Below are 24,798 nucleotides of genomic sequence, written 5' to 3'. Positions count from 1 at the left end.
CAGTGCTCATTACATCACCCAGTTACCCCATTCCCCTACTCCTCTTCCCTCCATCAGGCCTCAGTTTGTTTTCTAGGATTAAGAGTCTCTTATGGTTTGTCTCCCTCTCTGATTTTGTCTTGTTTTTGTCTATTTCTTGAGCTTCTGAAATTTTGCCGTTATGGTTTTCTCTTTCATTCTGTGCTCTTCACTTTATGCTTTCGAAGAATTCCCTTTACTATTTTTAATACAATTTTCAAGAGGAGGGATGCCTGGGTGGCTCAGCATTGAGCATCTGCCTTTGGCTCAGGGCATGATCCTGGAGTCCTGGGATAGAGTCCTACAGCAGGCTCCCTGCAGGGAGCCTGCTTCTCCCTCTGCTTGTCTCTCTGCCTCTCTCTCATGAATAAATAAATAAAATCTTTAATTTTTTTTTTCAAGAGGAACTGAAATCCTACATGAGTGTTCAATCCAAATCAAGGTTCAACTGGCCATCTTTTCCCAGAGGCTGTCCCAGTTTTCCAAAGTCTTTATTTCTCCCCTCACCAAAGTCATACTGCTTATGGACCATGCTCATTGAGTAAATAACGAAAAGACTCATGGGCACCTGGGTAGCTCAGTCAATTGGGTGTCTGGCTCTTGATTTCAGCTCAGGTCATCATCTCAGGGTTGTGATATGGATCCCCATGTCAGGATCTGCGCTGGGTGTGGATCCTGCTTAAGATTCTTTCTCTCCCTCTCCTTCTGTTCCTCCCCAGGCCCCTCTCTCTCACCCTTCCCTCTCTAAAAAAAAAAAAAAACAAAACCAAAAAAGAATATTCATTCTCATGGTGAGATCTAGTTTTCTTTTCTTTCTCTCTTAAAGAACACTTACACTCTTGGGGAGAGAAAGCTACTTGATAGAAGTCATTTATCCTGAACAGTCAGGGCTGGTCCTGAGCAGAGAAGCAACAGTCTGCTGTGCTGTGTGACTTGACAAGTCCAGGAAGTTTCCTTTAATTTCTCATCTATGCCAGAACCACATTACATGTAATTTCCACAAATGAAGAGATAACAAAGGAGTCAAAACCATGCAGGTTGCCTTAAACAGCCATGTAGTCCTCTGTGTCATCTGGCTACCCACATCAGACCAGTGGACCCCCCTTCTGAGTCATAAAGGAATATACAACATAGGCTAGGTGATTTTGAGAGAGACCAAGACAGAGACAGAGCATCAGAGACACCAAAAGATATGAAGCGAGGGGATCCCTGGGTGGCTCAGCAGTTTGGCGCCTGCCTTCGGCCCAGGGCATGATCCTGGAGATCGGGGATTGAGTCCCGCATTGGGCTTTCTGCATGGAGCCTGCTTCTCCCTCTGCCTGTGTCTTTGCCTCCCTCTCTCTCTCTCTGTCTCTCATGAATAATTAAAATCTTAAAAAAATTCTTTTTTAAAAAAATGGAGCGAGAGGTGCTAGGATTACAACAGATTTGCTCGGTAGTTATCAATAGAGACCAAAAAAAAAGCCTAAAGTCAATCCAACTGTTACCTGTAATCCCTTTAGAAGATGAACGAGGGAAATAAGTGGGGCTTACTCTTCAGGCTTTCTCATTCTTGATCGTATTGTTAGTGCCTGAGGGGTGGGCCTATGAACAGTAGAAAAATAAAGAAAGCATGGTGCAGAGGGTATGAGCTTTATAATCAGATAAACCTGCCTCTGATCTCAGCTTCATCATTAGTAGCAAAGTTGCTTCAGCTTCCTTACTGTCAAAATGCAGGTAGTCCTTATTTGGAAGTAGTTTTAAGAAACAGAAATGATGTAAGCAAATCCATAGGTATTTAGTTAGTGCTCATTAAATGGCAAGCACAGTCATTAGTGACGGTGGAAATGGATATGCACTGCACCCTGGAACATACTTACCATGCCTGGGTCCATGACCATCCTTGAAGGGAGAATTTTATCCCTGGGGTTGTTTAGAATTGCCAGTACGTAACAGTATATATCCAACTGGCTAAATGACTGCCCCTGTATCAGTCTCTGCCTAGGGCCATGAGAAACCAATGTAAAAACATTCCCATTGCCTGCTTTAATATGTGGAGGTATGCGGTTCCTTCCCCAACTCCTTTTCTTTTAGCTCATTATACTGGTATTGACTGTATGCCTCTAAATAACATGAGTATTAATTTTGGGGTGGGCCTTCAACAGGGATTGGAGCTAAACAAATGAATTTAATCTGTCTTCTTTATCTGGAAAACACATTGACTATCATTTGGGAAATCTACAAACAACAACAAAACACCCTACAACAAAAAGCCCCTCTCCCTCTTGAACTTTTATTTTCATGTATGTATGAATTTTTTTTTAAATTTTTTTTTTTTAATTTTTACTTATTTATGATAGTCACAGAGACAGAGAGAGGCAGAGACACAGGCAGAGGGAGAAGCAGGCTCCATGCACCAGGAGCCTGATATGGGATTCGATCCCAGGTCTCCAGGATCGTGCCCTGGGCCAAAGGCAGGCGCCAAACCGCTGCGCCACCCAGGGATCCCTCATGTATGTATGAATTAATATTCTCCTGTACTTTATATCTGGAGGTAGAATGTTCAGGTCCTAGTGTTATACAATACAGATGTGCAAAATCAAGATGGCCCTGAGCTAATGTGGTCCCTCCATCAGAATAAGGCCATTGGGAATGAAGATGCTTAAGGTGGTGGCAGCTGTATTTTAAAGTTAGTTTGGAAATATTACTACTATTCAAGCTAAGAATGAAGATTTTTAACAGTTGTTGAATGCCTGGACTATGCATTTTATGCAGAGTCTCATTCAGAGAAAGTTTTAAAAAGTTAACATTTTAGGATAAATACTTATAGGATAAACATTTATAGAGTGATAACAGATATCAAAAAGTCAACAGACGCTCTTTCTTAAACTGTTATATTCCTAAATATATCTAAATGGTACAGAAGAAAGGACATGTTAAAATACATATTCTTAAGTATTTAGGGAGAAGGACATCATGAAAATTATCTTAAAACACACACACACACACACACACACACACACACACACACACACACACCTCAGCCAACATTCTCAAACAAGTTTGAATATCTTACACTGAGAGCTATCTGCCAATTACATTTTCCCAATTTATATATGGAATAGCAAGGCTAATAATGCATCATTTTCAAGCAAGACTTAGCATACTGCCTACATTTAAGGCAGAAGATACTAAGTAACTACTGCTAGTTAATAAGAGTGATTTAATTTTGTTCCTAAACTTTTGAGAACATGCTGACTTCTCAACACCTATCTGAAGAGTTCCTGTCTCATTTTCCTTTTTAAAAACTTATTTGAGAGAGAGAGCGATAGAACGAGAGAGTGAGCATGAGCAGGGTGAGGGTCAGAGGGAGCAGCAGAATCCCCGCTGAGCAGGGAGCCTGATGTGGGACTTGATCCCGGGACGTCAGGATATGTCCTGCCTGTCCAAAGGCAGACGCTCAACTGACTGAGCCCCCCAGGCACCCCCGTCTCAGTTTTCAACAACCAAAAATTAATTCAGCTTTCCTACTTTCATAACCACAATGAACTTTTCATAAGAAAATACTACCATAGGATCCTATCAAATCAATAAGGATTTAAGGTTGGTGATGCCAGAGCAATTCTGAATGACACCAATGTTCCTAATTTTGGCTTTCAGGCATCAAGACACCAGAGAGGATTTGGCCCATTCTATTTGTTCCAAGGAGAACAAATTCACTGGGGACAGTGTTGCCGGGATAACTAAGGCCATACTAAAGGGTGTAGGTCATAACTGTTCATTGCAGCTCCTCCTATTGTGGTTGTCCTAGAATGACCCCATGAACCAACAACAGTGATCTTTATATTAAAAATTTGATAGTAATATTAACATTCCTTCTTTTTTTTTTTTTAAAGATTTTATTTATTTATTCATGAGAAACAAAGAGAGGAAGAGGCAGAGACACTGACAGAAGGAGAAGCAGGCTCCATGCAGGGAGCCTGATGTGGGACCCGATCCTGGTACTCTGGGATCATAGCCTGAGCCAAAGGCAGATGCTCAACCACTGAGCCACTAGGCTTCCCTAACATGCCTTCTTAAACTGTATCTCACAGACTGCATGCTCTGCAACACATTACTAAGTATTCAGTGAAGGAATACTGAAGAAAAACCAGTTTTAGGTTGGGAAATGCTTTAAACAGAATTAAACCATTATGTCTTGTTTTTTCACCTCAGGATTTCACAGTCTTTGTATCAGCTCATGTGTACTGTGAACCCCTAGGACATGATTTTAGTATAGAGCATTTCTAGGCTTGTTTGACTATGGACTCTTTCTTCAGAGAGCACCAATTCACATTTTATGCAATACTGGTGAATGCCACTACTTGAGAAATTGTACATCTTATGGCCTCAGCACCGGGGTGTGTGTGCGCGTGTAGGTGTGTATGCGTCTGGTTTAAGTGGCACAATCAGGAAGGATACATTGCACAGTGCATTTCTTCTTATTGCTTCTCTAACAAATTATCACAAACTTAAGTGGCTTAAAACAGCACAAACGTATCACCTTATAGCTCTGTGTGTTAGAAGTCTAATGTGTGCCTACTGGGCTGCAATCAAGGTGTGTTGACAGGGCTGCGTTCCCTTCTGGGGGCTCTTGGGAAGGATCTGCTCCTTGCCTTTGCCTTTTCCAGTACTGGAGGCTTCCCACATTCCTCCACCATCTTCAAAGCCTGCAATACTGCATCTCTCTGATCATTCTACTGTACTGTTTCCCGCTGGCCGCAGACAAGGAAAATTCTCAGTGTTTAAAGATTCATTTTAAAGATCCATGTGATTAGATTAGGTCCACTTGGATAGTCCAAGATAATCTCCCCAACGCAACATCGGCAAAATTCCCTTTTGCCATGTAAGGTAATATATTTCAGGGATTAGGGTCTAGACATTTTCGGGAGCCATTATTCTGCCTACCACATACGGGTTGGTAAAAATACCTTGGGAGTTCTGGCCAGCAAACAAGGCCAAAGAACAAGAAAGATAGCAACCACTCCTATCATTTTTCCCCTTAATTATTACTTATCACAGTATCAGGGAAGTTAAAATTATTGTGTCGTTTGGGGATATGGAACAGTAAAGAAAACATGGAACATGTTCCCAAGCACCAAGAATCTGGTTCTGTTTCCACAAGGTAGAAAAAAGACCACAAGTGCTCTGGAGGTCAGATGTTCCACAAACATATCCAGCAGGCCGCTCAGTGTTATGGGCATGATTCTACAAGGTGTGCGTTTTCCAGGAAAAGGTACATATCCCTAATCAGTTTTACCAAAGTTTTCTTTACTAACAGACCATGCATTTGTTACCTCCTCTGACGCAGGCTCTGTAATTGTCCCATTTGGCTGGTCAGAAAACGAATCTTCTTTATGGTTCTTTTACCTGACAAGACCTTGCTTCCACTGAACCAGTAAAACGTACATAATCTGGTTCCAGAGCCAAAATTCTTAATCCAGAGCACAGTAATGTCGGTCTGTTCACTTTTGTGTGTGTATGTATCTATTCATTTTTATGACCCATCTTTCTCATATGTCTTCCCTCTCCCATCCGAACCCAAAGTAAATTCTTTCCTGTCTCCCTCTGGTCTGAGGGCCTACACATGTGGCTCTGAGAGTACATGTGTGCAGATGCACACACTCAGTGACCCTCCTTCTGTCACAGGTACCTTCATGAGGCTTTCTGCCTTGAATACATGACTTTCCATTTTGATCTGTGATGAGATATGGAGACTTCTGTGTCCCAGGTAGGATGCATCACAAGCACACGCCTTAGAGTCTTATGTGGCTTCAAAAGGTGGCTCGGTCATCACTTGTAACTTGGCAAGTAATGTGAGCACCACGAACTTTGGGTTCCTCGTGCTGGAAGAGATTGAGAACAATATCTGCTTCCCAGGGTCATTGGAAAGATTAAGAGATGATTATGCAAAGCATCTGATATATGATAATTGCACAACAGACTGTAGCTGATACGATTATCAACTACCTATGTAAGCATGCTCTCCAGAGCTCTTGTTTCTATGAAAGATGCTCAATGGCAATGTCCATTTGTAGCAGTGAAATTTGCACAACCAAAAACTCTAGTGTAACTCATACCCTTTTGCTAAGGTGTGCTTCAAACCTGTTTTCTTCTGAAGGACTGTGCCTGCCTGGAGAAATGGGGCCTGAGATGTCTTGAAATTTGCTAATCACATCTGGTTTAGCTTTAGACATTTTCTGGGGTTTTGCCAGCAGCCACGACATTTTAATGGCTACAATAAACCTCAAAGCCTCATCAAATCTTTGTGTATGTGTGAAAATTATGTCCTCTTCAATTAAACATTCAATCTAGGCTCACACCAAGGCCTTATGGAAAAGGACGATGAAACGGACCGCCACGACTCTGGCCATCTTGCCAGATGGCATTTAGGAGAAAAAGAAATTCATTAGAGAACCAATGGTCTGTATTTTCTTTAAATATTTACTAGGTACCTTTCATGTGTGAAAAACACTGGCATCTCTAAAGATTAGCAGGGCATTTTTGTTTAAATATCCAATGTGTATGCAGGGGCGGGTGGGGAGTCCCACTCCTCTTTGCCTTGTGGTACCTTGTGTCTTTTGGTGAAGCTCGGTACAGAGGAGAAAAACAACCGAGGCAATGTTTGGTTTTCCATCATTTTAAAGAGGGTCCTCCAGTTTCAGAACTTCTTGTGGTTCCTTAAAATGGACTGAGGAAATGTATCAGTTGAGTAGTAAGAGGTGTGCAAAGGCACCTGGGATCTCCTTGCAGAAAATAAGATCCACCAAAGGGGGGAGCCTTTGTGGGAACACCTGCCTATCCCCTGTCCTCCCAGTTTACTCTTTGCATTTATTTATTCATGAGAGACACAGAGAGAGGCAGAGACACAGGCAGAGGGAGAAGTAGGCTCCCCGCGGGGAGCCCCGTGGGGGACTCGATCTCAAGACCCTGGGATCACGACCTGAGCCACCCAGGTGCCATCCAATTCACTCTTCTCATCCCTTTATTATTAATCAATCACCAAACACTTGCAGATGTCAAAGGAGGCGGCCTAGCCAGGATGCACAGAAAAGCCAGCCCTTCTAAGGAAGGCAGAAGAGGAATGATCATGTATACATCAGGTTTCTGCTCAAAAAACTACACAAGAGAGGGCCAGGAGCCAGGAGGCTAGAGGGGCTGTGTGTTCAGGGGCAGCCATGGGGTGAACAAGCAAGGCTCTTCTCAGCTATGGCTAAGCTTGTAGCCAGATGGAGGACTGGCCTGGGCCCCAGTTCTGCCACTGGAGAGCCACAGAAGAAACCATCCCAGTATGGCTTGCCCTGTTGAACTATGACAAGAACCAAGTGCCCCATCTTAGACAAGGATAAAACTGTCAGGTTTTTAGGAGAGGGAAAAGAATGACCAGAAGTTCATATATCGCATTCCGAAATGAAGCAGCCACTTGGTCGAACACACACTCTCAACCACATCAGCGGGTGGAAAAAAAAAAAAAAAATCCACATGTTACTTTAAAAATAATTCACAAGGTCGATATATTCTATTTCCTTGTAATCACTCTCAGTTAAGCAAGTTTTATGCCCAAAGTAAAACTAAGCGGCCCTCCCTGCCACCAGGAGCTCTGTCCCATGTCCCTTCCATCTCCAGGCAGCTCTTCATCTGAGACTTGGGTTTCTGAGCTCTCTTGCACAATAAACATTTTTAAAATGTTTATTTTATGTCTTGGTGTAAAAATATTCCTGGTTCAAGCTCTTCATTTCCTCAAGCTCGCTTTTTGGCACTCTGTGCTCCATTTCCACATTAACACGCTCCCTAAATCCTCCATGGAGCTCTTCAACTGGAGTTATACAAGCTCCAATGCAAGTATTTATATACTTGGATAAAGAGATGTCTCCACAGTGAAAACACAAGACTCTAGCAATGCCAAAGAACATTCCTGCTCAGGAGGGACATATTTTCACCTTTTAAAAAAAGCCAAAAAGGACTCTCAGCATTTCACTGTGGACAATTAAAAATGTAAATTAAACTAAAACAGAATGCTAACTACGGGTCCTGCCATCTTTATTAGATTCCTATACAGAAACCGAATAAACAGAGATGTGTGCATGCACATGTGTGATGCGTATAAGGCAGTGTAGTAAGCTAGCCTAGAAACCACATGAGCTCTAATCAGATGGACCTGATCAGAGCCCAGGAAATGTGCCTCTTGCTGGCTTGCGAACATAACTTCTCTAAACCTCATTTTTCTCATCTGCAAAATGGAGTCGGTATAGTTTCTGCTTATTAGGGTCATTGTAATAATATGAGATGATAGTAAGCATTCAATAAAAAGGTTGCTGCTTTTATCATGAAGATGACATCTGTTATATGTTGGAAAATGTAGATGTAAAAGCTGTAGACATAAGAAGTGCAAATTAACACTAATAAAAGGGCTATGCAAACCCAGTGCCTCCAAATAGCGCCTAAAAGATGGAAAGTTTCATGAGGGCCATGGTGCACCATAACTGAACTCTGCACCAATTCCACCCTGTGAACCAGACATCAATGATCCTCTTCAATCATTTAAAAATATAAAAAATCTTAGCTATTATCATAATAACAGAAGAGTTCCTGTTACCTTCTAGTTGTCTCTTGAGTTTTCTCAAATCTTTTATGAGGTCTTCAAACTTGACTTGGGAAGCCAGAAAGAAATCTTGTGGTTCGGGCAGAGGGAAAACACTCTTTTCTGTTCCTGCTTCCTAAAAGACAACGGTTAACAAGGGTACATTATACTTTCCAATTGTCACTTTCAATTGAAATTCCAAAACATCTTTTATTGGACGTGCAAATAAGAATCAGAGAAACACTCCTCTGCTGTTCCTAAATTTGGACTGGTTACTCAGAAATGCTTTTGTGTCTTCTACAGTATCATTTTGATCTTATTGACACTGAGGTTGGCTCTGGCTCTGGCATGGGTCTTGTTCTATTTTGTTTCATGAATCAAAGAGAAAATTGTCAGGTATGTCCTGATCTTGGACGCCCTACTCCCATGGAAAAAGACATGGGAGGGACACATGAAAGTACTTAAATTCAAAGTCCCTGTTCGAGTTTCACATGGCAGCAATTAGATAACTTATCCTTGAGGTATGCCAATGGGTGTGAACTGGAAGGTGCTGGACAAGACAGCACCGCGATGGGAGAAACAGTCACGCTGCCTTATGCTGTTACCTACCTTTTGCTGTAGCTTAAAGCTCAGAGGGGTGTGTGTGTGATATCAAATTCTTCACATATTTATAAAGATTTGCCAAATCTTGTTTGGCTTATCTTGGATACTTGCTGAGGGCATGGTTGGCCATAGTTTTTGACAAGCTCCCCAACTCTACCTCGTAGAGGATCTAAGCTGGGAAATAAGCTTCAGACACATGGAAAGAAAGCTGGGCCTCAAATACATCTTTTCCAGTCCCATCTGCTTTCTCCCTGAGGTTGTTTAATGTAAGCTCTGAATCTTGCATATCTCAGGCAGTCTTCAGCCCTTCCTCTCTCCACACAGGCTACTCTGCCAGCTTTCCTTCACATTCCATTTCTCTTACTGCCATTAGGACTAACTCCAAACTCTGAAACTGCTTTATAAGGCACTTTATGATCTGGCCTCTGCCTATGCCCTCAGCTGTCTTCCACCTTCCCCTATCTCAACCTCCCTCCCCTTAACATCCATAAAATGACAGCACTGGCCACATTCTCTTATGCCTGGACTTTTGTCTATAAAGCCATCGCTTTCTAACTCTTCTACACAAAGTCTTCATGTCTTCTTGTTCATATCATTCTTCAAGTCTTAAGACAGATAGCACTTCCTCCAAGATCGCCTCTCACCTCCCAGCATGTGGGTGTTTCCAAGAGTCCTTAGGGTGTACCATTATCACAGCACTTATCAACATCATTTTCAACATTGCCACATTAGCTTATGTGTGTCCTCTGGTAGACTATAAACACTGTGATGGCAGTAATTGTGTTTTATTCTTGGTAGTGCATACAACATCTGGCCTCTCAAAATTTGTTTGGCACCCTTACATATAGCCTATAAAAGGTTGTTCTGAAAAGTGTGTACCCTTTAGCAGGAGACAACTAACTTACTGTCATATTTTCTTGTGGTTTCAGGAATTCTCTGGACCTGTCCCCTTCCTTTAAGATCATTAGCTTCACTTGAGATGCTAAGAAAGGTGGTTTTCCTTGTTTTACTGAAATATCTTACATGATCAGTGTACTTTGTCCCCCTATCTCCCTAAAATTATTTTGCTCCTTTCAAAATAATGGAAGCAGTACTGTAGTCTGAGTGCCAGGATGGAAATCATCTAAGATGCTTGCCACAAAACTCCATGGCAATCTACATTGGAAACTCATGTATATTATCTCTTCCTATTTTCCAAAGCTTTATCATATTCAGTCCTGGCTTCAGGGGTTTTTGTTTTGTTTTGTTTTTTTTGTTTTAAGCTAGAAAATGAGAAAGTGCTGCTGAGCAAATCAGCCTGGTAGTAGCTCTTGAAAAAGCTGCTCAATTAGAGTTCAAAAGACATGGCTGGAGATGAAATTCTGTAAACTTCACAGACTTAGACTTGGACCAAAAACCAGCATGAGTGGAAGGAGGCTTGGAGCAGGATTCACCTTTATTCAGCTAATTGCTCATCACCACTAACCACAAAAATCATCACTTATGCTCCTACTGGGAGGGGATAGCTTAATAAATCACATAATTCTATACTCTTGCTGAGTGAAATGAATTTTTGCACAGTGAAAACCGGGAGAGCCGCACACAAATGTTGACTTCTGAATTTTCCCCAAACTGGGCCATCCCATATTTGAAACTACTCTTACTGTGAGATTTTGCTCTGAAGTCAATTCTACTGCATTCAGTTCTCCTCATGAATCACACTTCACTGGCAAATTTCAGCCCTCCAACATAATGCATCTGACTTGGTTGAGACAGACACTACAAAGTAATTCTACTTATGCTAGATGAGAAAGGGTACTTCTCAAGATTCTTCAGGATAATTCCTCTGTCACATTGGTACCTGCTGTCAGAACTTCAGTTATTTGCATACTGCCAGAGCTTCAACATGCCTGCCCTATTCTACCAGAAAAAAAGCTCTCACCACTTTGCACCTAGTTATCTACAGATGCCACTCATTGCCCTCTTGTAGATATTTGCAGTAGATTCAACCCAGTAAGTATTTGTCAGACACCTAAATTACAAACAACAATGAGCTCTGGACCTCAAGGAGCAATGCCAAGCTAACAGGCAACTGCTCGTTGGTATCTACATGCAGGGCAGAGTAAGATGTATCACAACAGAGGTTCAACCCAAGTGTTCCCAGGCTTTAAAGGGGAAAAGATGAGGAGTAAACAAAGGGTCCATGGAAGAAGGGCCATGTAAGATTGCACTAGTTTTTATTTGATCTTATTTCCCATTTACAAAGATGACTCATGTTCGTTATGTCTAACTGAAAGACAGAAGAAAGTGAAAATCTCTTCCAATCCTACCACACAGAGATAATCAAACATTTATATATATGGCTGATATACCAGGTTTTTCTGTGCATTTATGCATATTTATTCTACATTATTATCAAATTATATTCTATATTAAACGTATGTTTGTATTATAAAAGCAGATCAAGAGTATTTTCTAATGCCACTACATTTTCTTCTATATACTTCTCATGGCAGTGTATTATTCCATTTTATAACTCTAGCATAATTTTTTGACCTTAGTCTCTACCTTTGGACATCTACCAAAAATTTTGCTATATTTTTTATTACAAATGATTATAAGTAAAATAGTGATACATGTCCTTATTTATTTCCTTAGGATAAAAATTTCTAGAAAGATCATATGTATTTCTAGGGCTTCTGATATAGAAAGGTTAAAGTCTTGCTAACTCATACTGCACATTTGCATGAATGAGGAAAAAGTGTCCCCTATAAGTAGGCACAGCTCCCTGGGGAGACAGCTTGACAAATACATGGCAACTTTATATGGAATTTTTTAAAGGTACCCTTTATAGAATGCAATTTGGTGAGTCAAGGGCAGTCAAGATATGGGTCCCATATACCTAGAGATATTAAAGAAAAAATAACTCAGCCATTCATGATAGAATCGAGAAAGGTTTGATCCATTTATATTGCTAGCTCTATATTCCTAGTTGGCAATTTATATCTTCTGTTTGTTTTTGTCGTTGCTGTTTGGGTAAATTGCCTGTAGTCTCTTATGGGTTTGTTTTGTTTTGTTTTTTAAATGAAAGGAGACCAGTTGTCCTTTCCATGTTGATTCTTAAAAGTGTGTTACCTAATATGTTGCAAATATATATGTTGCTACTGGGAGCTTTTCCCAAAAGGCCTTTTGATTTATTATTTCAAGAGAGTATTAATAAGACAAAACAAAAGATCAATAGAAAGGCTAGTGACAAGGATAGTTCCAGTTAGAGAAAACATCGGATTAAAAACCTAAGTGTGAGAAAACATAGGGTGTATTTGGAAAACACTGGGTCTTGAGTTGGATCACAGAGAGTGTGTAGGGGGAAAGTAATAAAAGCATGGTTGTAAAAGACTGGAATTAAATTAGGTAGAGTCGGGAATCCCGGGGTGGCTCAGTGGTTTAGTGCCTGCCTTCGGCCCAGGGTGTGATCCTGGAGTCCTGGGGTCGAGTCCCATGTCAGGCTCCCTGCATGGAGCCTGCTTCTCCCTCTGCCTGTGTCTCTGCCTCTCTCGCTGTGTCTCTCATGAATAAATAAATAAAATCTTAAAAAAAAAGATTAGGTAGTATTAAGTTGCTTGAAAATGTGGAGCCCTTTCTGTTTTTGAGTAAATAAGTGATATAATATGACCAGAACTATAAAAACTGGTCAGGCCTTGGGTGTGGGATGGACTGCAGTGGGAATGAAGGCTAAGGTGGGGAGATGGGCTGGAAAACAACAGGAATACTTCAAGTGAGTTACCTTAATGCCTGGATAAGTGGGTCCTTTCTCTTTTCTTTTTGATAAATCTGGCTAGGGGTTTATCTATCTTGTTAATTCTCTCAAAGAACCCGTTCCTAGTTTTGTTGACCTGTTCTACTGTTCTTTTGGTTTCTATTTCATTGATTTCTCCTCTAATCCTTTTTATTTCTTTTCTCCTGCTGGTTTAGGCTTTATTTGCTGTTCTTCCTCCAGTTCCTTTAGGTGTAAGGTTAGGTCATGTATTTGAGACTTTTCTTGTTTCTTGAGAAAGGCTTATATTGCTATAAACTTCCGTCTTAGGACCAACTTTGCTGCATCCCAAAGGTTCTAAACTACTGTGTTTTCATTTTCATTTGTTTCCATGAATTTTTAAAACTCTTCTTTGATTTCCTGGTTGACCCATTCATTTTTTGGTAGGATGCTCTTTAACCTCCATGCATTTGTGTTCCTTCCAAATTTTCTCTTGTGAGTTCAAGTTTTACAGCATTGTGATCTGAGAATACGCAGGGAATGATCTCAATCTTTTGAGATCAGTTGAGACCCGATCTGTAACCCAGTATGTGATCTATTTTGGAGAAAATTCCATGTGCACTTGAGAAGAATGTGTGTTCTATTGCTTTAGGATTAAACGCTCTGAAAATTATCATATTTCACTCATGTGGAATTTCAGAAACAAAACAGAGGATCAGAGAGAAGGTTGGGGAAAAATAAAATAAGATGAAAATAGAGACAGAGATAAACCATAAAAGAATCTCAACTCTAGGAAACAAACTAAGGGTTGCTGTAGGGGAGGAGTTAGGGGATGGGGTAATGGGTGATGGGCATTAAAGGAAGCATGTGATGTAATGAGCACTGGGTGTTACATGCATCTGATGAATCCCTGAACTCTACCTCTGAAACTAATAATACATGATATGTTCATTAACTGAATTTAAATAAAATAAATTATTGAAAAGAAGCCTGGATAAGTGGAGCATAGGGATGGAAAATAGGGAAGAAACATGAGAAACAATTTAGTTGAAGGACAGAGAGGAACCAAAGAGGAGGACAAGTTTCATGCCTGAATGACTGAAATGATAATCTCCTCAGTAGAAACAGGAGAAGTTTAAGGGGGGTGGGAGATGATTTACTATAGATACACTGAGAAGGGTGAGATGAGGAGGGGAGGAGACAAGACAGTAGATTTTATCAGTACCTAGCTTGTCTTCTGGGTGGAATTATAGGTCTTTTGAAAACAAGGCCCTGGAATCTTTACTTTTTTTCACTTGGTGCCTCGGAAAAACTCTGCTCATGTGGCAAGCTAAGCAGGACAACGTTTTCCTGAGACTTTCCCCCTTCATATTGATTGCTGGATTTCCCAACACCACAACATAACAGTGCCTCTTTCTTCTCAAAGTTAGACTCCTTGTTCTCAATTTAATGAGAAGGAATAAAACATAGAAAACTGTGCTCAGGTGGATTCCCACTGAAATTTTTTTTTTCTAATTGCAAATGTAATCTAAGCAGAGAGGATGGATTTCAAATTCCACTTCTTTAACTTGTTCACAGATGAACATTACTGATAAGGTATTGGGTATTACTGCTTTTTCATTTCCTAAATTTTGGTCTGCAGCCCAGAACTAGTTTCAGACACAACCAATTACTGAACGGATATAGATTTCACGGAGACACTCACGATCTGGTGGCACCCAGATAATCAGGGGTCTCTCTAAAACTGTGCTATATTAGCAGGTTAAGAGTCAGTGGTTTGAGAGGTACTGAATAATGCTTCTCTTTACAAGAGTCAACTAAACTTTCTTGGCTTCAGCATTCCCATCTGTAAACCAAGGAGCCTGGATAGTTCTCAAATTCTGTGTTGGACTTGAAATTCATCCATCCATCCATCATCCAACTTCTGAATGCCAACAACGTGTAAGAGTTGGAACCCCATTAGTGTTGTTTTCCATATAATGTCATTTCTTACCTGATCATAGTAACGCAGGTAATATTTCACGACATAGTCCACCAGATTAATCCCATTATCCTAGGGTTAAAAGAGAAACTTAAATGAAAATCATTCATATGAGACTACCATGTTATGTAGTTGAGTACTGAAATCTCAGTTTGAGACCCTAGTACTTTTAATTCGTGATACCTGGTCCTACTTCTGTTTGTGATTGGCAAGACTTTCCCCTCTCTTCTTTTTCTTATCAATTTTTTTTAATGGCATCTATACAAAGAAATGGCACTCGCTATTCTTTGTGTGTGTGTGTGTGGGGGGGGGAACCCAAACAGATAATCCATAAGACCTCTGAGGTGATTGCTAAAATAAACAAATACACAGACTGGCTCATTATTTTCTGGCATAAAGCCAAGACAGGAGGGAGTAGGGGAGTGCCAAAGGGAACCAGGGACTAGAACAGAAAACCATCCCTCCCTTCCCACCTTTCAAAAAAAAATGTGTGTTCTTAATGGCTTGAAAAACAATCAGGACAGCTTAAAAGGAACGCCATGCCACTTTATGACCCTAGGAGGCCGGGGGCAAGCAGGCCCTCCCACAAGGCAGCCTTTGTGTCTTGTTCACATGGGTCTAATTCTAATTTGCCTGTGTGTTTGCCCTCCCTTCACTCCCCCTGCTCCCCATGGGACGCCTAGATATGGGCTGGTTGTTTCTAAAGAGGGAGCTCTGCAGGGGTGTGGAGCCAAATGATAATCAGGCTCTGAGAGTTTGACAGTAGACCCCAGCCCGATTGTTGTGGGCAAAAGAATAATTCAAATGCTCAGCTCAACTGGTGATTCAACATTGCTCCCTACTCAGGAATGAGTAAATTACAAGTAGCTGACACTAAATTCCAACAGAATCAAGCCTTGTGCTCTGATGGATACTGTGCGCTGTTTCTTCTCTCATTACAGTTCAATATCCAATTGTTTTCTTTTAGGTCAAACCAATATTGGAGGTTTTGTCATCTCAGTAAGATTAAACATGAAAAACCTATCTTTATTCAAACATCAAAAGGAAGCAAAGAAAAAAAATGTATTGTTAGCAGGAGAAAGGAGATGAAAGGAGCAACCAAGATTTTTTTTTTTTAATTAATGATATAGAAGGAATATAATGGCAAGTTATGGAATCTAGTTATGAAAAATAAATACCCGACTTTTGACGTCCTTGAGTTTGGGCAGAATTTCTAAGCTATATCCATCTGCTTGTCCCCGAGTCCTATTTCCTCCATTCATATAATTTCCAAAAGCCAGAATGAGAGCTAAAATATCCTTCACACTCTTCATGTGCAGCAAACCCTGTGACGGCAAACACCAATTATTACAGAGCTTAACTTCAAAGGCACCTATGTTCATTCAACAACAGAAATTTACTGAGTACTCATCAGGCTGTTTGGTGGCATGGTGCTAGCTGGATTGGCAGCTGGTGAAATGTAAAATACACTTTATTAAGACATAAGAGTCTGAAAAAAAACACATTAATCAGTCATCGTTTTCTATCCTTTTGATGAATTATGAACTGTGCATGTGTCTACGTTGCAGATTAGGTATTTACATTTTTGCTTCAGCCAGTTTTATTTTTTAAATACTTAAAAATATTTGTGAATTGCAAAAAGAGAGTTGTTATAGTCAGACTTTTACAGTTGGTGACTTCTAAGCAGAGAGGATTGGTTTAATATCATTTGAGGATTTGTTTTTGGACAATGTTTCTATATAAACAGTACAGTTATATGTAGGATAGGTTAATAGCAAGTCTATTCTTCTTTATCCCTGGGTATAATCCTCAGAGGTGAACCACAATAATAGTATTTTAAGCATATGTTTATTAAGTATTTGCGATATGTCCATTAACTTGAACAATTTCAATCTGTATAGGGTTTTCTTCACTTCCTTGTCCCATTTATTCCTCCTTTTCCTTCTCAAAGTGCGATTTTTAAAAAATTGATACTCCTCCACCCCCCGCTTCTTTACAGTTTTAGTTGACTTTATATTCTTTTATTTTAGGGTAAAGAATGAAAGGCAAATGCAGCTCTAGGCCAACCTCTCTTCCTGCCCTTTAGGGTGTTATTAGAGGGTGTATATTATACCTGGGAAGTATTTATACTTTCTTTATTGAAATCTTTTATACTTTGGAAGGAAAAGAATCATGCCTTCAGGTAAAAACTAAATATTGTAGTATGTGTGGTGAGGATTATCATGTTCTTAAGGACATGGGTTATCGTGAGAAAAAACAAATATTAAAATTTACAAGGAATTACCAGTGTGGTAAAGCCCACAGAAACGTATTTGTTTGCCACTCATTATCATAATTATTTATTTCGCTTACCAAGTCTCTAGAATCTTTTTATTTCACTATGGAGACACATTTCAGATGATCAGGTGAATGGGTCTAACACAAAATCTCTGGTAATCCAGTAAGATGAGTAGCAAGCAAACTACGCTATTTAGGTTAGTTTTACATGGCCAGTATGTACCCTAGAAGGTATCTGGAATACCTAAGAAGATGGCTATAGAAGAGTCATTTTTTATTCCTTCTCCCCATCAGTCTTCATCTAACTTTCCCCCTCTCTTCCTCACTCATTCACCTGCATGCACACACATACTCACACTGGAGATAATCATCATAACTCTACTTAAAAAAAAAAACACATAATCTTAAATGCAAAAGTTTTCTACAAAAGAATTCCAGTTGATTCTTCCACTCCCTATTTCCTCCTTTACTAGAGTAAAACTAGCCTCTTAAATCAGACAGCAAACATACCTTGGAAGCTCCTGTGACGATCTCTACCTTTCGGTGCAAGGTGGTGATACTCTCAGAAAAGACAGATCTGAAGATTATGCACTGAGCCCGTTCAGCAAAATTCGGGATCTGGGCTAATTCGTGTAAAAATCTGCAAAAATTAATAATGAATCACCTCGCTTCACATGCAATCACAAAGAGAGAGAGAAAAAAAAGACAGCTGAAAAAGATTCACCATGAGAGCGTTCCTTACTTGATAGTGTCAATTTAGCAATTCTAAAATATCTCTGACAGGCACACCTGAGGTACTCCAAGGGTCTGTGTTCTATTGTTGACAATAAAGCCATTTTTTTTAAAAAATGGGTTTCTATGATGGTATATAAATGTACGGTGTATAAGGTGCTTGAGGAACAGAAAGTTAATGCAATTATACTGAACCACCATGAATCGTGCAAACAGAAGATCAAACCCAAATAAAAAGCATTACCTTGAGCACATGAAAATAAATACATAATGAACTCCCTTTATAACACAGCATTCTTTAAGGGTCTATTTCACACAGGGAAAGTCAAATGAAGGCTGGAGGCAGATGTCTAGAGAAATGACAAAATGTCTCTTCCTAAAGTGAGATTACTTCTATTCCTTTTCCCTGAATTAGACAATAGTCTACAGAGACCCTATTCTACAGATATTTGTTTGCTTTTCCTCATCAGCTTACCTATGAAGACAGAGTTCATAGCTCAGTGAGTGGAACAAAGCAGGCACTCATTAAGTGGACATCAATCTTAAAAACTATGGTGAGACAGATTTTAAAAGCTGAAGGTGAGTACTAATCTACACACAGAAGCTCACTGTCTGAGCAGCTGGGCACTGGTGCCCTTTGCAAAAATAAGTTGGAAGAGCTACACACTCTTCAGGCCAACTACCAGAAGAGGAGGCATAAACTAAAATGGGCGGAGAGAGTTGGGCATGAATTCAGAGGAGAGAATCCACTAACACCTATTAAATTCATTTTGGGGCTGAAATGATTAACTGATATTTCTGAAAGTCTTGGTTAATGCCTAACATCATTACTTTGACATTTTGCGATCTCACACCAAGAATGCTTTTCCATAGGAGCCAAGCTGATTCCTTCTTTTTTCCATACCCAAGGCAGTTTCCTTAACTTATACTTGGTGCCTCTTTTACTTTGCTTTTTTAAAGGGAGACTTGTATTTTAATAAGATTCTAATTATTAGCTTTTTAAAAAATGTATCCTACATCCAGGATCCAAGTCATAATCTTTTTTCTTTCTTTCTTTTTCTTCTTCTTTTTTTAAGTAAGCTCTATGAGATCAAGAGTTGCCTATCTTGACTCTGAGCCAGACAGGTGCCCCTTTATTCAGTTTTCTTTTAATGGTACTGAGATGAAGCAAGGAATGCCCATATAAATAAACATACCTTTGTTTTAAAGTTCTGTATTTCTCATTATTATGAAAGCCATGTGATGAGATGTAAAAGCAGAAACCCATAGGTACTCTGAATTGGGACAAGATGAAAAATTATACTTTATATGTAAATTGTTTCTTACAGATAAGGTTTCAACCACTGATTCATTTGTGACCCAAATCAGGGGTATCACCAGCTTTCACAAATATAAGCAATGAAAAGCTTGTGGGACTGGTGGCATCTGGTCCTGAGGGGTACGTTGGGAAGTTTTACTTATTCAGATAATGCCAAGAGCTACCTCCAGTGTCATGCCCTGCCTTTCTCCTCTTCCTGCAGTGACCACCAGACACTCTTCCCCAAAAAGGACCCAGATCTGCAGAGTACATTAATTTTCTAGTTTAAATAAACACAAAGAGAGAGTGAAGCCTTTATGGAGAGCGTGTGAGAGAAGATTCAGATCGACACCTCAGCTCATCAACAAGGACATAGGTGAAAACGATGAAATGCTAGATGAACAATTACTTATAACTAGTCTCAAGAAAAGGAAGTTTGGGGCCAATATAAGGGGACATGCCCATTGGCTCACCGGCATAATATTACCCAGAAAAGAGTGAAGAACAATCACAAGGTTCTTCAGGATCAAGCTTTATTGGGATTAGGAACTGGATGAGGAGGTTTCTGAAAGAGCCTGAAAGATCCAGAGCTCTACGCATGAAGAAGGGTCAGAAATACATATCCAGAGTTAGAGGGCGAAGGAAAGTTCAAGAATACTACACTACTTTTAGACAGATCTGTAGGAATAGGTCAGTGAAAACTAATACCAGAGCGTGAGTCACCAAGAATGTTAGTCAATTTTTTAGACACGTATGAAGCATTTATGGTGTGTCAGGCACCAGGCTAAGACCTGAGAATAGAATTTAACTTACACACAGCTCCTTGTTGATAACCTGAAAAATAAATCACCAATTACCGTAGAGTGTGGGAAGTATTATCAACAATGGGGGCTTATGATAGCCATGTGCAGGACATCCAGATCAGAGCCCTAGATGGACAATGTCAGCCACGGTTCCCTGGATCCCTCTGGTGCTTGTGCCAGATACATATGAGCAACTGTCAGGGAAGGCCCAGGCAGGATGAATGCAGGGGAAGATAACTAGAAGTCAGATGATAAAACAGGGCTTTGTATTCTAAACTAAAGGGTTTAAACTTTTCCTGAACGAATGAAGGGTTTTAAGCAGAGAAGTGATACTTTGGGCTTTTTGTCCTAAAGACCAGCATGGCAGTGGCTCAGCTGATTGGTTGGAGGGGGCAGCAGAGTAGAGGCTGGAAGACTTTCTGGATGGCAGTTGCAGAGTTCTGGGAGGGTGGGCCAGGGGTGAGTGGAGAGAGGCCAGCGCATGAGAGAGCTACTCCGGCGGCAGGAACCAGAGTAACTGACCAACCCCAGGGATGCTGAGAAGCATTCAGAATGACTTGCAGGTTTTTGGCTTGGACACCTGATAGAATGTGAGGATAAGAATTACTGGAGACATAAATTTGGAAAAACTATGATTTTATGTGACTTTGTGTCCCAAAATAGCCAGGCAAAGGTTTGAGTTAGAGTAGCATAGCTCCTTTCTCGTTTATCTGGAAGAGTACCTGAGGTACAACTAACCTCAAAGGCAAACATCCGTCTGATAAAGATCTTATTCACCTCAGCTGCACTTTATACTCTATCCATGAGGGCAGGGACAAGAACTCTTCCGCAAATCCCCAAGTATAGGTCTTGGATGTTGGGCCTTGGTACCTATGAATAGGTCTAGATTGATTTTTCTTTTGGACTAGTGTACCTTTATAACCTAGGGCCAGTTATAAAGAGGACTAAACAACCACAAAGAAGCCACAAACTGGGGAATCTTCTCATTTTTTCCCAGTGTAGCCTTATTTTCCCAGGAAGGGCTGCAACTCCGTCTGTAGGAGAAAAGATCTGCACGTGACGTGGTGTGGGGTCCCCATCCACAGCATCGACTAAGCTGACAGGTGAAATGATGCAATTTGGCCCATTGTTTTCACATTTAGTTTATCATCCCCTTAACACCCAAATGGTCCCATATCAGGTGTGTGTGAACAAGGGCCGTGTACACAGCACAATGTATACTGTTCTTCCACAAAGGGTACACTAACAGAGTCTTGTCTCACCAAGTCAATGTGTCTTCTTTGTGAGGTCCCTGAGGCAAGTGGGGACTCCAGTGGAACATCTCGATAGGCTGCACCTGGTATCCTCAATCTAGGCCACGAAAAGCATGTGTTTGACCTAATCAAACCCAAGAGAGTCTCATCTCACCTCACCACCATCCTAAAGCAGAATGCAAAGAATTTAGGGCCATCCTTGGAGGGAATGGCTCTCAGGCAGCTTGGGCCCAAGCAGATGACTACTGTGTGGGAAATGGCATTCTAAATCTGGCACTGGGCTGCAAGAAGGCTGATAAGGTGAATGATGAGACCACCCTTTCCATGCTATGATTTATAGGACTCAGCATCACAAGGATCTTAGGAAATCACAATGTTGAAACTACAAATGATTCATATTTTCCAGTATGTAAAACATGCTTATAGTCAACTAACTTGGAGCCAATGGCAAGTGAGTTGCCAGGAAATCAGACTCTGGTTAAAATCAAGCAAATGCTGCACTATGCAGGAGGTCAAGAGCAAAGGTGAAATTCACTCAGGCTTGAAGCCCCAACCTCTGTCCACCTTACCTACCAGCAACTGAGTCTGAGCACATCACCCCCACCAGGACAACACGACAGTCCTCTCTGCTGTCAGTGATAGCTTAGCATCTTTGGGAAGCCTCACTGCTGTGACTATTCACAAGCTTTGAAAATGCTCTCTTACCCAAATCATCAGTAGAGAAAGCAGGAATCATAAATTACCTCTTAATGACCTGCCACCATTATTCTGTTTCCTGGCAATTAATTTTCAAACATAATGCTAGAATGACATTACCCTAAAAGGAAAAGGGGAACACTTATAGTGGCAGAAACCCACTCTTCCACTGGGTCAGCCACTCCCAGAGCATGGAGCAGGAGTTGGCAAGTTATAGCCCACAGGCCAAATTCAGCTTGTCACTCGGGTTTATATGGCCCACCAGCTGAGAATGGTTTTTATATTTTTAAATGGTTGAAAAAGAATCAATGGAAAGATCATGTTTTATGACATCTACACAAATAGTATAACATTCAAATTTCAGTGTCCCTAAATAAAATTCTACTGATACACAGTCGTGCCCATTTGTTTATGTATTGTCTATGGTTGCTTTTGCACTACAACAGATTTAAGTACCTCCAACAAAGCCTAAAATACTATTTGATCCCTTACATGAAAAGTGTGCAAACTCCAGGCTTAGAGATCATTGCTCAATGTAGCATAGTTGGGACTACCCAAATGCTTGATGTACCCTATTGTCCCTGTTAAGGACTGAATGTTTGTGCTCCCCCAAAACTTATATGTTGAAATCCTAATCCTTAATATGATGGGTTAAGGAGGTAGGGCCTCTGGGAGGTAATTAAGTCATGAGTGTTGACCCATCATGAGTGAAATTAGTGCCCTTAGGAGAAGAGAGACGAGAGCTTGTTCCCTTCTCTTTGCTTTCTGCCACGGGAGGATACCGAGAGAAGTTGGCAGTCTGCATGCTGGAAGAGGGTTCTCACCAAAACCCAACGGTAATGGTACCCCAAATTCAGACTTCAATCTCCAGAACTATGAGATAAATTTCTGTTGTTTATAAGTCACCCAGTTTAGGATATTTTGTTATAGCAGTCCAAGCAGACTAGGATAGTCTTCAAAAACTCCCCATGGCCTTGTCAGTGTCTAAATATCCCATTATTAGGCACTTCACGTTCAGTCGTTAGCATCTTAGTGGGAATTGATTTATTATATTAGGAAACATGACTTGGGAGTGGATCACAGGACAGGGGCAGGAACTGGCAGGGAGGGTAGCTCAAATCGATGGACCAGAAGGGAATTAGAACTTCATTTGCACTGATTCACAATATCCCTAGGCTTCACGAACTAAGTTGGGGCAGAGTTGGGGTGGAGTGGGGAGTGGTTCCTGGATTCTGCCCCATGTGAGAACAATTCATCTAAGGTTCTCAAAATTATCATGAAAGCTTGCCAATAACTGAGCAAACCTAGAAATCCCCACCCACTCATTTAGAGATATTTTCCTGGACCTAAATGCCCAGGCAATCCAAGGGGAGTGGGGTATTCTAGTGGATCCAAGGGCAAGCCATGAAAGTTTCAAAACAAGACACAGGAACTTCGATGTCTCTGGAGCCCACTTGTTACCCTAAACATAATTCTTAGTTTCTACTTTGTTTTCTATCCCCTGCCTCATCTCCACGTTGTGGGGAGTGGCCTGACCTGGACATGAATGAAACACTTGAGGTGGTAACAGGCAAAGGATCCCTGTGTTCACTCTGAGCCCATTTCACATTCTCAGTTCTGGGCCATGAAAAGGTACGTAGAGTCCCAGGGCTGCAGGGTCCCATACACTTATCTGTGGTTTGCAGACCCCAAGAGCCCAGCCAAGGTGAGAGTCACTCAGTTCCTCATTAGAGGTCTAGGCTTTCAAAGGCTGTGGTGCGACAGCTCAAACCATAGAGAAACAACTCTAGACCCTGAACAGAAAAACAAGCACATGTACAGAGGATGAAAAGGTCACCTGTCATTTGGACAGAGCAGGTGGAGGGATCTGGAGGAAAGCTGGCACGTTCGGACTACGTTTTCCAGATACAACACTTAGGAAAATCCATTTGAATCCTATGACTCTAACCTCATCTTTTTAACTGCATCAGCAGAACCCTAATCAGAGCAATGACTTCTTCCTTCCTCAGTTACTCTTTTGGCCAGAATGTTTAGTCTAGGAGGAATTAACAAGCTGCTAGAACAAGAAAGGGGAATCATGAGGGGTGGGGGAAGGGGTTGAGACATATTAGATCCAGCAGCATAAATCTCCCGGCTGCTTTTCCCGGCAATCAGGTCATTCTGCTGCACGCAACAGGTCATGGGAATGATGGTGCTAGGACTTAGCTCACTGCACAGTTTAGGTGCAATTACTCAGAGTTGGGTGGCCAGAGGATAGAGATTGCACTTGTCCTTTTGGTCTACAAGAAAAGTGTTCAAGGGTCCTTACTGCTCAGGTTTATCCAGCAACTTCAATTCTTCTTCCTTGGATGTCTCGTAATACTTCCTTATTTTAACCAGTTCGTCCTCTTGGGCTCTCTGCGTTGAAATAGATATCAAACAAAGCACACAACAAATGAACAGTGAGAACTGGCTAGAGCAACTGTGTCTCAAAGTGTGGTCTCTGGACCAGCAGCGCTGGCATCACCTGTTTCTAGTTAGAAATGCAAACAATTGGCCCTACCCCAGGCATAAGAAGCCCCAGGGGTGGGGCCCAGCAAGCCTTCTGAGTGATTCTGATGCACGCTAACATTTGAGAACCACTGACTAAAGCAAATGGTCATAACGAGCGACTGTAGGTGGATAGAGAAGTCATGACATTTGAATCCCGTCTTTTCCCATGGAAACAAGTATCAGCCAGTTGTCCTTATCATTTATTTCCTGACCCTTAGAACAGCCCTCCTAACTTACGTAGGCTCCTGACTTGTGAATTTCCATTCTCAACCTT

The 24,798-nt window shown here is 41.0% G+C and overlaps 1 protein-coding gene across 7 annotated transcripts in view; it reads right to left on the bottom strand.

Annotated features, from left to right (window-relative positions):
* Positions 1–24,798, bottom strand: part of FMN1 (formin 1) — a 420,196-nt gene that overhangs the window by 111,671 nt on the left and 283,727 nt on the right. For all 7 annotated transcript variants that reach the window (XM_072738177.1, XM_072738178.1, XM_072738176.1 and 4 more), the window contains 5 exons: positions 24,301–24,389; positions 17,722–17,851; positions 16,113–16,259; positions 14,947–15,006; positions 8,633–8,753 (listed from right to left, as the gene is read on the bottom strand). In XM_072738177.1, the coding sequence (XP_072594278.1) occupies positions 8,633–8,753; positions 14,947–15,006; positions 16,113–16,259; positions 17,722–17,851; positions 24,301–24,389 (547 nt within the window). The remainder of the gene's footprint in view (positions 1–8,632; positions 8,754–14,946; positions 15,007–16,112; positions 16,260–17,721; positions 17,852–24,300; positions 24,390–24,798) is intronic.

Source organism: Vulpes vulpes, chromosome 15, assembly GCF_048418805.1.
Source record: "Vulpes vulpes isolate BD-2025 chromosome 15, VulVul3, whole genome shotgun sequence".
Taxonomy (NCBI): Eukaryota; Metazoa; Chordata; class Mammalia; order Carnivora; family Canidae; genus Vulpes; species Vulpes vulpes.
The sequence above is the reverse complement of the archived record's forward strand: the minus strand, read 5'-3'. Positions and strand labels throughout refer to the sequence as shown.